This window comes from Enhydra lutris, unplaced genomic scaffold, assembly GCF_002288905.1.
Source record: "Enhydra lutris kenyoni isolate GAN:26980312 unplaced genomic scaffold, ASM228890v2 scaffoldscaffold7, whole genome shotgun sequence".
NCBI lineage: Eukaryota > Metazoa > Chordata > Mammalia > Carnivora > Mustelidae > Enhydra > Enhydra lutris.
Window position 1 is genome coordinate 36338824 of NW_019154091.1, and position 12412 is coordinate 36351235.

Below are 12412 nucleotides of genomic sequence, written 5' to 3' on the forward strand. Positions count from 1 at the left end.
TGTAGCAGTATCTCAGCAGGGTTATAAGCCTGTATGAAAGTTGGTAGAGAAATTAATTTTCACTTCTATCCTTATTTTCTCCAGTTTCTTCCTGCCTCAGTTTTCTCAATATTATTTTATTGCTTTATCAGTAGTGTTAATGAGCAAAGGATAGACATTGAATATTGCTTTTCAGGAATAAGTGACAAGATCAGTACAATAAAATACTTTCAAAAAGATAAAATAACCTTGGATTACCCTCTCAATCAAGTATGGGAACTCAATAAATCCATCAATTAATTTATGATTTTCTAAATTCTTCTCCCCCATTCTTTGATGGTATTTCGTGGACAAGAGTCTGTGTGTTTTGTGTTGTGTGTGTTTCTTTTATTTCCTTGAGCTCATATGAAGTCCTTTCCAACTTAGTCTCTTTACCTCACGTCCACTGACCCTGGCTTTCTCTCTCTTTCTCTGGATATTGGAGAATTCCTTATTATGTATGCCATAATGTCTAAAAGCTTAAACTCAGAATTGACGTCAATAAAGGAAATTATGAGAGTTGTCATCAAAGAAAATCCCGAGTTTCCTAGGATGAAAATTTTGTATAGTATACTGAAAGAAAAAAAAAATCACAGACTCAGATGAGAAATGAGAGCATTTTATGAAGCATTTATGAATTTTATGAAGAAATAAAGTCTGATAAGAAGTCAGAGGCAGACTGCAGTGTATTCAGTACGGAAGGTGGTTCAGGGTTTTCTTTCAGGTTTGATACAGAAGAATGAGTTTGTTCAAAGAAAATAGCTTTCCACCTAGGATTTAAAAACATAGTTTAAACAATAAATACTGTGGGTATTTATGTATAAATAAATATATAAATACAGCTAAGCAAGCACACATATATACAAACATATACAAACACGTGCATACATATGTCATATGTATGTGGATATGTATACATATAAGTCCATATGTATTTAATGACCTATCAACTTATAAAACAAAGATGAGTGATTTTTAAAAATGAGACATGGATAAAAGCCACATATATAGTTGTAAATTCTCTAAAGCTATTTTAAAGAAATAAATAAAATCTTAATGACAGAATATGTACCTGGTGCACATAGCTGGTCAAATCCTGTGACTTATCACAGACTTCTTCTTGCTTCATCCATTGTTATTTTTTTTAGGTTTTCACTTTAGCAACAGATGTGTTTTCAATGGTTTCAATATTTTTGATATTTGTAATTTTCTTACCTTTTCCTAGGCCTTTATCTGTCTCACTGGGAAACTGAAACGCTGTTGATGTTGTAAGAAACAAGGACATATTCATCTGGAAAATAGGGGGAAAGTTTACCATTTTAAAATCTCCAACAGCCAGATTATGTCAGACAGAGCAGATACATCAGGTCTAATCTTTCCAATAATTTTCCAAGATAGTTAATCACTTCTCCATTTTCTAAATCCAAAAATGTCCTATTAAAGTTTAAGGCACTTGATGCAGTATATTCAACTAGTAAATGACAGAGCAGGAATTCAAATCCTTCTCGACAGACTTTGTATGACATTCAATGAATAACTAACAGCATTGACCTTTCAGGGAAAATTTTTATGGTCTTTACAACATCCTAGTAATTGTTTTGGAACCTAATCTATCAAGACTGTCTTATAATATTTCAGAATATTGCCTTCTCCCCTTCTCAAATCAAAGTCCATCAAGGTTGCATGAAATGGTAAGTCTTGGCATTAACAACAGCAAAAATAACAACACAGAGACCGTGAGGCTGAGCATCTTTGCATTTCAAGTTGAAGAGGCCCCCTCTCACACTATATCAAAAGGATTCTAAGAGTTGAAAAAGTCTGGTAACTGGGAAACGACCGAGTCAGAATATATATCAGGGAGGAAAAAATATCAATATATAAAGTAAAACCAGTCATCATTTAGACTTTCATGATGGAGGATAATTTTGGAAAATTTAGTGGCTCAGGGAGTCTTAGATCCAGATATCATGTCCCATAACTTCAGGCATGGCATTGCTTGCCTACCTTTTTCGTAATAATCATAGGCCATAACTGGGGCTGGCTGAATGTTAGACACAAGGTTGGTTTGCTCAACAGAGAAAGTAAAATGGTTTGCTGTACCCAAAACCTGTAAAGATACAAAGTATAAATACATGAGGTCTGCATCACACAAAGACACAAATCATAAGTACATTAGGTATAAATACATCAGCAGGTCTGCAAATTGAAAATTACGGGGCAAATGATCTCCAGAAGTTCATGATTTACCCAATTAAACAGATCTAAGGTATCAGGATCTTACATAATGACAAAATAATGAGTTTGGTGACATTAAATGAATGAAATTTTAAGTTCCATTGCTTATACTGAGGTGCAAGAAATTTAGTTGAAAGCGTTGAGGTAATGTAGGCATTTGTGTTACTTGTAGCAGTGTACACTTAGAAGGGATGACTCTAAAACTCATGCCAGCCTTTGTTGGAGTTCAGGTCAGACTATTAAAGAATTATACATCTGCTCTGTGGCCATACTATGTTAGATGCTGTGAAGAACGAAAAACAGGGACATGATATTTCTGACTTGAGAGTCATCTAGTAAAATAACCAAAGCATGTATGAAATAATGTTAGAGTCAACAGGGAGAAGATAAGTTATCAGTGGGATTGAAGAACACTGATCGTTTTTAATGTCCCATATTTTCTGACAAACCCTATGATATATACAGCTGATCCTTGAACAATGCAGGGGTTAAGGGCACCAAGCCCCTGTGCAGTTGAAAATCTGCATATAAATTTTGAATTCCCCCCAAACTTAACTACCAACAGCTGTTGACCAGAAGCCTTACTGATAACATGACACATATTTTGTAGGATATATGTGTTTTTATGGTATTTTTTACAGTAAAACAAACTAAAGAAAATGTTATTAAGAAAATCATAAGGAAGAGAGAATATATTTACAGGATTGTACTGCATTTATAAAAAATAAAAAAATCCCGTGTGTGTGTGGACCCAGGCAGTTCAAACCTATGTTGTTCAAGGATCAACTGGATATATTCATTTACATGTGAATAAAATACAAGCATCCAGTTACCTTCAGAAAAGAAGAGAAAGCCATGGAAGAAAAAACAGTTACTGCTCAACTTACAGTTTCCAAGTAGAAAAGAACGTGGTCATTCTTGACTTCAGTCTTCATGACTTGGCCATTGTTTTCAAGCTTTATAGAAATTGGCAGGGAGGGATAGGACAATAAATAGTAAAGAATACCTTCCAGTGTTGAATGTTTCATGCTTTTTACTTAACTAATTGTCAGGAATCTATATTATGGATGTTCCCTGTGCCATGATATTTTCATAAACACAAGTAGTGACTAAATAAAGAACTAAATTATGAACTATGGGCAAATGACTGCCAGTTGCTACAAATTAAGAACCCTGTCTCTTCAGCATAACAGCAGAAATAAACATGAACTCTGAATAAATCTGTTTAAAGGAAGAACTGTAAGACTTTATTTAGCTAATGAATTATTTTATCTGCATGCTATTGCTTCTTCTGTGCTGAAAGTGTAGGCTTCTGTTATTTACCTCCTCAATGGATGCCATGACTGGGGTAAATCCTGACAGCATTTTTATATCAACAAGGACCATATTGGAGTTATTGCGAATTCCAGTATACCTGAAATTTAAAAACAAACACAAGTTTAGACAGCAGTCTAGAATAATGACCTATCTTACAGCAAGGATGGTGGGTACATAGATACCAAGTGGCTTTATGTCTGGAGCAGAGGCAAAAAGCTGAAGTGGGAACACCCGAGGAAAGTCACTCTCAAACATCTGAAGATAGGCACAGCTAGATAGACAAGGGACACATAAATTGGAATAAAGAGCGAATTATTTGGACCTGGAATCTCCCAAATCTCTTTTAAACTTACCCGAGGCCTCAAAGTCCTAGCTTATAAACAAAGCTGATAAATTTATATCATATATACTTATGTTAGTCTTAGATTTCCACCATACTTAAAGGATATCTTTGTTTAGAAAGCAAGTTGAGAGTTCCATGGTGTATGTAGTTCTTATCTTAGCTCTGATGTTTAGGATGTTTAAGAGATTTTCATTTGGAAATCCTAAGAAAAATTCCCCAAGGAAGTTTACTCAGTGTTTCCCCACATATTAACAAGGACTAAAAGCTCTCTGGCAGCTATAAATTATATTTTAGCTCAAGAGGATTATTTTGCCTACTCCAAAAAATAAAAATCTAAAATTTTGCTCTATGCAGTTATAGAATAAGCATCTCTAAGTTTTCTCATGCTGGCCCACCTGTGCTTGTCTTTAGAAGGAAAAATATGCTCTCCGTTGTCCAAATCCGACAGGACTTCCATACACGCAAAACAATGGAGGCATTGCTGGAGTATCAGTGAGGCAGAAGCTTTCAAATTTATACCCGTCTACAGTATAAATTTTACTTGCATAAATACTGAACTGTGGTGTGCACACAGAGAGGTAGAAAGAGACTATGCTCTAGAAATATCACCACCAATATATCAACTCATTGTGGTAACCATCATTAATACTTATTGTGCTACTGTTTAAAACAATTATTTTTTTCATCTATTACCATTGTTCTAACCCAGGAGTTGATATCAAAATGGAACACTTACTTGATGGATACTGTCAGGTCAAAGTTACTCTGGAATGTATCTGAAGTGTTTTTCTTGGTCATTTCCAAGGAAAGGGAAAATCCAGATGCTTTTTTAGGTAGTAGTACATTGTATCTCAGGATACCCTGGAAGAATAGCAAGTCAGAAGACAATCCATTCATTTATTTTGTAGTAAGAACTGAAGGACTTATTTTTTCTCTATTTTCATTATTATTATTATTATTATTTTTAAGATTTATTTATTTATTTATTTATTTGACAGACAGAGATCACAAGTAGGCAGAGAGGCAGGCAGAGAAAGAGGAAGGGAAGCAGGCTCCCTGCTGAGCAGAGAGCCCGATGCGGGGCTCGATACCAGGACACCGGGATCATGACCTGAGCCGAAGGCAGAGGCTTAACCCACTGAGCCACCCAGGTGCCCCTCTATTTTCATTATTATTTTACATCTTAACCACCAAGGAATAAGGCAAAATGCAATTGTTCAGTTTTTAGAAGGTGCAAAAATCTTTATAAACAAATAATCTTGACATAATGGAAATATCTGAACGCTTTCTAAGAGTGACATTCTTTTTGAAACCCCTCAGTTATCCGGCTATGCTTAAGAGTAAGTATCTCTTCATAAAATGACTTTCATTTTCGGCTATTGATTAGAAAATAGCAATGAAAGAAAGAAAGGAGATAACAATGGAAATACACAATGGTAAGATAACACTCCATCTATAACTGAAAGGATAATCTAGCTCTTTAACTGGCAAATATTTATCTCTGTCTCAAGTTGATTTCTTTTTTTAAAAAAAGATTTTATTTATGTATTTGACAGAGGGAGAGAGGGAGCACAAGCAGGGAGAGCAGCAGGCAAAGGGAGAGGGAGAAGCAGGTTCCCTGCCAAGCAGGGAATCCAAAGCGGGGCTCCATCCCAGGACCCTGGGATCATGACTCGAGCCGAAGGCAGACGCTTAACCGACTGAGCCACCCAGGCACCCCTCAAGTAGATTTCTATTACCTGGATAAATGCACAGCCCTGTCCTTCTACATCTACTGTATATTGTCCATGTGCTTTTGTTAGTTCCAAACGCTGGACAAGTAAGCGGTTGTCATTGTTAACCTGGAAAATCTCATTGGATTGTTCACTGCTAAAGGTGACAGTGTTTTGATCATTAGAGAAGGTGGACTTCATGTAGTGGGTTATGGCAAGAAGACAGACAGCAGTATCCTGCAAATAACAGTAGAAGCAAAGATCTAACTCATTGTGATGCAGTATTAGTCATCATTTGACCCTGAACTTTAAGGCAATCCATAAAAATATTCCCAAGTCAACAGAATACAAAGAATCAAATCGTAAACAACAGGACAATACATTTGCTCATGCAATTGTCATTTCGTCTCCCTCAACAAATCTTAGATTTTAGTAGTCTAAATGATTTCACAAAGTGTAATCTCTGCTGTTGAAAATAGTGCCAAACCGCTTCTAAAAATTGACATAATGTAACATTGTTTATATAACATTATTATCATATAGTAATATTTTCATTATGTCAATTTGCTAAGTATTTTGGCTGCCTTGTGTAACGCTTATGCCCATTGATCTTCAAGGAAAGGAGTCAGAATCAGAAAATGATGTTGGCAGATTCATTAGCATATGGTCTTATTCAGAAACTAAGACTACACCAAAGAAAGTAAGGAAGGACGTGAACATTTCCTTTGTGGGAATGAAACTGCATTTCTTTGAATTTTGATTTTTTTTCTGTTAAAACATAAACCACTATTCTTTTTATACCTCTTTCTTCTGTTACTCTTTCCTTTCATTTGTGTTTCCCAATGTATACAGCACAGAAATAGAGCAAAATCTTTTTTTCTTTGCTGGTTGATATGTACTATCATAGTATCATTGGATATCTAACTTATATTAAGACTCTATGACAACAATATCTTCTAGTCCTATATTCTACTTCTACTGTGTAAGTGGAGGTATAAATTGGTCATAAATTCCTTGAAAAGATACCTTAATTTATTTATTTGTATATAAGGAATTCTTATTAGTGTCTGTTATACAAGAACTGCCCAATTAATAGTTGTTGACTAAATAATAGGATATGTAATATCAAATATTCTTCATCTCAGGAGGCATTTTCTATGATTACCTTTGCTATCTAGATAACTGAAGAGAAGCATCTTTTGCAATATACATATTGTTATTAATTTCAGGACCACATCAGTCACCTGAGTGGAAGAGAAGCCCCCGTGGGAATTCATCTGTTGGGCAAGCCACTGCACAATCTTACTCGCATAGGTGAGGTCAGGAGTTTTCTGGGAAAGAACAGCCAACAGCACATAACAAGTCTTTTCAGTCTCAGCAGATGGTGCGTGAGGAATAAAGGATGGGGATGCTTCTGTCTTGGGTTTCTTTGCTCTTTCCCAATATATTAAATTATCTGAGGAAAAGGAAAAATTTTCACACAGTCTGAATAAACACCATGAATTACACATAAGAACAGTGCATTCCTGGCCTCTGATGTGGGCTGGGATATGTCCCCTCAAAATTCACATATTCAAGTCCTAATATCCAGTACCTCAGAATGTGACTATATATGGAGATAGAGCCTTTTTAAAAGGGGATGATTCCCTTAAAATGAAGCTGTTAGGGTGCACCCTAATCCAGTATGACTGGAGTTCCAATAAGAAGGGGAAATTTGGATTCACAGAAGGGACACCAGGTAGGCAGGCCCACAGAAGCCCATGTGAAGACAAAGGGAGAAGACACCCATCTATATGCCAAGGAGAGAGACTTTAGAAGAAACTACACCTGTTGACACCTCAATCTTGGACTTCTAGCTTCCAGAACTGTGAGAAAAAAAATTTCTGTTGTTTAAGCCACCTAGTCTGTGGTATTTTGTTATGGTGGCCCTAGCACACTAATAGAGCGTCCAGTAAAACTTCTTAAGGTTAAAAGTCATGTGTGATGAGGTCCCACAAACAGTACTTTTGGTCTATGGCATGGTCACCATGCTTGGTTTCCTTTACTTCTTTTCAAATCCGAAAAGAAATTAGCAGAATGGAGAAAGAGGGAAGTATAAAATATACAATGTTCTTTAACGACAAAGGGGCCACTGAGAAATTCTGTAAGAGAAATGGAAGCATACCAGTGATGACAGGGTTCCCATATGATTGCTAAGTAAGTTTCATTACTTTATTCTCAAGGCCATTCCCATCAATAGTAAAGTGAATAATAACACTTACTTGTTTTGGTAGCAGATTGATCCAGGATCTGGAGTAAGGATTCCACTTGCTTCTCTCTTTCCGCTAATGCAAAAGCATAAGCTAGAATCGCATGGATGTAGCCATTAGTGACACCATCTTCCAGGGCCTCCTCTAGGCAAAAGAGTCCATTTCGTAGAGCAGGAAACTAGTCAAGAGAAGGATAATATATTTTAAAATAATACCTGAATGCTTTATAAGCTTGCTGAATATTTAAACTAACCATTCTTTAAAATGTATATAATATATCCTTGAGGAATAGTTTACATAGAAACCTATTCATATACACTCATGTGTTATTTATACAATTTAAAAATATTGTTGAAATTAATTTTTAATGGCAATATTAGTATTTGGGAAAGAAAATGTAAGTAATATGAAAATAGTAGTTTTATATCTCATCAGTTATATTTTAATTAGTAATATGAATTTCTTCTATGTGGCAAAGCATATGAATGAATTTATTTTTAGACCAAGGTATTTTACTCTAATGTTTGAAATAGAGGCTTATATTTCTAAAGACGATTTTCGAGATATACTAAAGACAGTGATCTCTTAGTTCAGGAATAGAATTTTGAGTCTGATAATCTGAATTTGGGATTGGGGAGTAGCCAATATGAATCATGCTTAACTCGAAAATATTTATACACTGAATTGGGTGTGTAAACACCCAATATTCTGACAAACAGAATATTGGTTATGTCTACACACAGAATAGGGGTTCTTAACCTAGAATTCATGGCTGAACTTCAGGCACTAGCTCAATACCGGAAATGGTATGAAAAGCTTGTGTATGTGTGTAGTTGTGTATTTTCCCTAGAGAAAAACTCAAGAGTGCTCATTGCCGGTTTCTACAAATCAAAAAAATGTTGAGCAGCATTCACTTAAGGGGTGGTCATGTATTAAGTGCTCTCTTGATGTTTCATTCAGTCTGAGAATCTGAGATCACTCTGAATCCATAATTGATTTAATGTGCATTAAGTGACTGGAATTTAAGAATGATGGAAAGCCGTACGGTGACATTGAGTCCAGCTTCAAGGAAGGCTCCAACAACATATGCAGTGAATAAAATGTCCTCTTCTTCTCCACCCTAAACACAAAGGGAAAATTAACCAGACAGGACAGCAGACCACAAAAAAAAAAAAAAAAAAAAAAAAAAAGCTAGTTTTCTGAAGTGAAATGCAGAATGAAAGAAACACTGGAAGAAATATCTTAAAAAAAAAGCCAAACACCTAAAATGTAATTTTAAAATTAAATGGCAAATAAAAATGCTATCTAAGAATCCATCAGGATTCATTATAGTAATGAAATAAAAAAAATACCATCAAGTATACTAATGACATATGTCATCATCTACTGATGTGACCTACTCTTGGACATGAATTCTGAGCAATTCATATGGCTCTATTTTACTCTATTTGTTGTTAATTTGGAAAAGCAAAGAACTTCTGCTGCCTTGGGGCAGAAAGTTTCTGTGAAGCTGCCTGAACTTGCCTGGAAAAGTACCCTAAGTGGTAATAATAAAGGCTCGTAGATTCTTACAGTGTAAAAGCGTTTTTAAGTTACGCAATTTGTGAGCTGACAGTGCACAAAAACGCAGTGGGGAACAGGAGCCTTAAATAAACCAGCATCTGCTCAAGAGGTTCGGATTCCATCAGGATCAAGACCCAGGGACATGAAGGGTTGCTCTAATGATACTAATGCAAACAGCATTCAGAAGGCATTGGAGATCCACTGATGTGGTATAAACCTCTCATTTTCTCTATTTAAGCAAAAGATGACCTCTTTCTTCTTTAGAAAATGAATATCCAAGGAGCTCAGTTTTCAAGGTGCAAATAACTGTAGAAGGAAACACTAAAATAAGATGTGGGGATCCATTTACATTATAACAAGTTCTATCGCTATTCCTCTGCAGTGTAGGTTTTTATTTTTCCTTTACTTCTTCTTCCTAACTCAACACACACACACACATACACACAGACACACACACACAGTTATGGAAGAGGGATTAGGTAAGATCAGACAAACTGAAGCAGTGATCAGTAATGAATCCAGTAAGAAGAAAGATGTGGAGAGGCTTTAGAAGAGAACATGAAAAATTCTCATTTTCTACATGGGAACAAGAACTCTTCTCTACCAGGAAGCTCCTGTAGTGAAGAACAGATTGGGAATAATTTAAAGACATTTTTCTACACCACAAACAGTGTAACAATTTGAAAACAATTGGCATTAAATTAAATACCACACAAAGTAGCCATTTGACCATATTTTGAAGAGGATTAGCTTTATGTTCCAAAATCCCAGTAGAGGAGTGGTGATTAAGAAGGATCCAGAGAGAAAGCCCAGAATATTTCAGGTGATATAAGGGCACGCTAAAGCATCATATCAGAGGGATTGTTTTCAGAGGCAAATACAAAAGTTAGAATAAAGAACACAGAGGATGGAATGGAGGTGGACAGCTATCTGCAAAGACAGGAAATCAGAAGGGAAAATGCCTGTGATTTACCTTAATATGGACAGGGAAAGGGAAGCCGTAGGTACCGTCAAGGACATAATTCATCTCAGTTGAATTTTGACCCACAGCAGGCGAGGCCTTTATGATTTGACTTGAGAAGGTATTGAAAGAGTGTTTCACTGAAATGTTGTAAATTACTAAGTATTGAACTTTCTTGCCATCCATAAATAGGAATGAATTTCCTAATTAGGACTCCCACCCTTGACATATTGTCTGGTTCCAAATTTATGAATGTTTCCATCCTAGGTTTCTTTTCTCTTCCTTTGCTCTTGTTTTCAGTTTCTCCCCCAAAGGAGACTAGTTGTATGGGAGAATTAACACAGCGAAGCAAACCACATATTCATGAAGAGCTAAGTCTAGCTAGCATTAGCGTGCATGCCGTGGAATGATGCTGTTGACCAGTATGCCCTGTGCCTATGACTCCAGCAGACTCAGAAAGGATAATGGTCCCAGGAAAAATATTCCTGTTCCAGGTTAGTTAAATCAGACATAGGAAAGGTAGGCAATGCAAAGGGGCAAGGAAACCTTGTTCTGTTAATTTCTCACCTCCCAGACATTGTTGAAAATCTTGCCATCACTTTCAAAGCAGCCATTTATTTTCTGTTTGCTTGAAAGCCAGATTAAGGTCTCTTTTTGAACTTGTTCATCAATGTAAACATATTCCTTCATTCTCTCTAATGTCTTAAAAGTAAGGGCACTGAGCCTGTAATACAAATTACTCGTTAGAAAGAAGTTAGATAAAAAAGAAATGTCATCAAATCCACGGGGTCAGCACCCTCATTCTCTTTGGATAATGGATGCATCTAATTTGGCCAATGCTGACCGTAGGGAATCTTTATTGATAGTGCATTTTTCCTTTGGGTCCATAAAATGTTATGAATATCAATATGTAAAAAGAAAAGTAGGTCATTTTCAGCATGTTTACAAACAAGCTTCTTGATTTGTGGTTCATTGGATTATCTATACATGGAGATGGAATGGGTATAATTTGATGCTGGGGGGCCTTCTAGGTTTTTTGTTTGTTTGTTTTATAGAGAGGGAAGGAGGGTGGGGAAGGGCAGAGGAAGAAAGAGAGCCGGATGAGACCCTGAGATCATGACCTGAGCCAAATCTAGAGTTAGATGCTTAACTGACTGAGCCATCCAGGTGTCCCTGGGGCCTTCTAGTTTTCTTTCCTCTCCATTGACTCTCTACATGGGTCTCTGAGAAGTGTGGACTAGCCTGTGCCATTTTCCACAAAGTTAGGCTGTGGAAGTACAGGGGGTTGTCAGTAAATGATAAGACTTCTAGGCAAATTGTCAGGGCACTCCAGGCATATGGCTGCACTAGAATTAATAATAGCTTCTCTGGTTCATCTCCATCCATTCACTTTGAAACCCACTTTGCTTCCAAATCCCACCACACTCAACTCTCTCAGCCTGTCCCAAGCCCTTCTCAGATCATCCCTCTATTATTTAAAATAAAATTTTCATCTCTTACCACATGCTTCCTTTCTGATTCCTCTGCCGAAACACACTGTATGAACCATCATAGTTTTTGAAAGACAGCTGCTTTTGATAACCTAAAGTACAAAATGGTAGGAGATTATCTTTTTAAGCTAAGCAAATTAGAAGAAAAAGAATGGCATACTGCAAGCCCTGTGTTTGGGTTTTAGACAGACAAATTACTAGATTGATCACTTCAGTTTTAATTTCTGAAACTCAGGGTCCCTATTCATAGTGAGAAAAACTAACTCCTACTTTAAAGGGTTTTAATGACAAGATATTACATGTGACTATGCCCAGCTCAGTAACTGGCACTTAACTAATTAATACCTTTTAATACCTTTTCCTTAAGGTTAATTGACTACTGTGTCATCTTTCTGAAAAGAAAACCTGAAGAAATTGTACCCATGAGCCTTTCCTTGATATCATATTTCACAAGATTTATATACCTCTTTTCTACATACAAATCCAATCACTTCATTGCAATGGAACACCACTGAGCCAACCAA

General features: G+C 36.3%; 1 protein-coding gene across 1 annotated transcript in view; it reads right to left on the reverse strand.

Annotated features, from left to right (window-relative positions):
* Positions 1 to 658: 658 nt before the first annotated feature.
* The window catches only part of LOC111142224 (ovostatin homolog 2-like), a 44523-nt gene continuing 32769 nt past the window's right edge, over positions 659 to 12412 (reverse strand). The window contains exons 25-36 of the mRNA XM_022495256.1: positions 11899 to 11980; positions 10966 to 11122; positions 8920 to 8994; positions 7887 to 8052; positions 6870 to 7081; positions 5653 to 5862; positions 4650 to 4774; positions 3577 to 3667; positions 3141 to 3209; positions 2023 to 2125; positions 1234 to 1309; positions 659 to 788 (exon numbers count right to left, since the gene is read on the reverse strand). Of these exons, the coding sequence (XP_022350964.1) occupies positions 1257 to 1309; positions 2023 to 2125; positions 3141 to 3209; positions 3577 to 3667; positions 4650 to 4774; positions 5653 to 5862; positions 6870 to 7081; positions 7887 to 8052; positions 8920 to 8994; positions 10966 to 11122; positions 11899 to 11980 (1343 nt within the window). The 3' untranslated portion in view covers positions 659 to 788; positions 1234 to 1256. The remainder of the gene's footprint in view (positions 789 to 1233; positions 1310 to 2022; positions 2126 to 3140; positions 3210 to 3576; positions 3668 to 4649; positions 4775 to 5652; positions 5863 to 6869; positions 7082 to 7886; positions 8053 to 8919; positions 8995 to 10965; positions 11123 to 11898; positions 11981 to 12412) is intronic.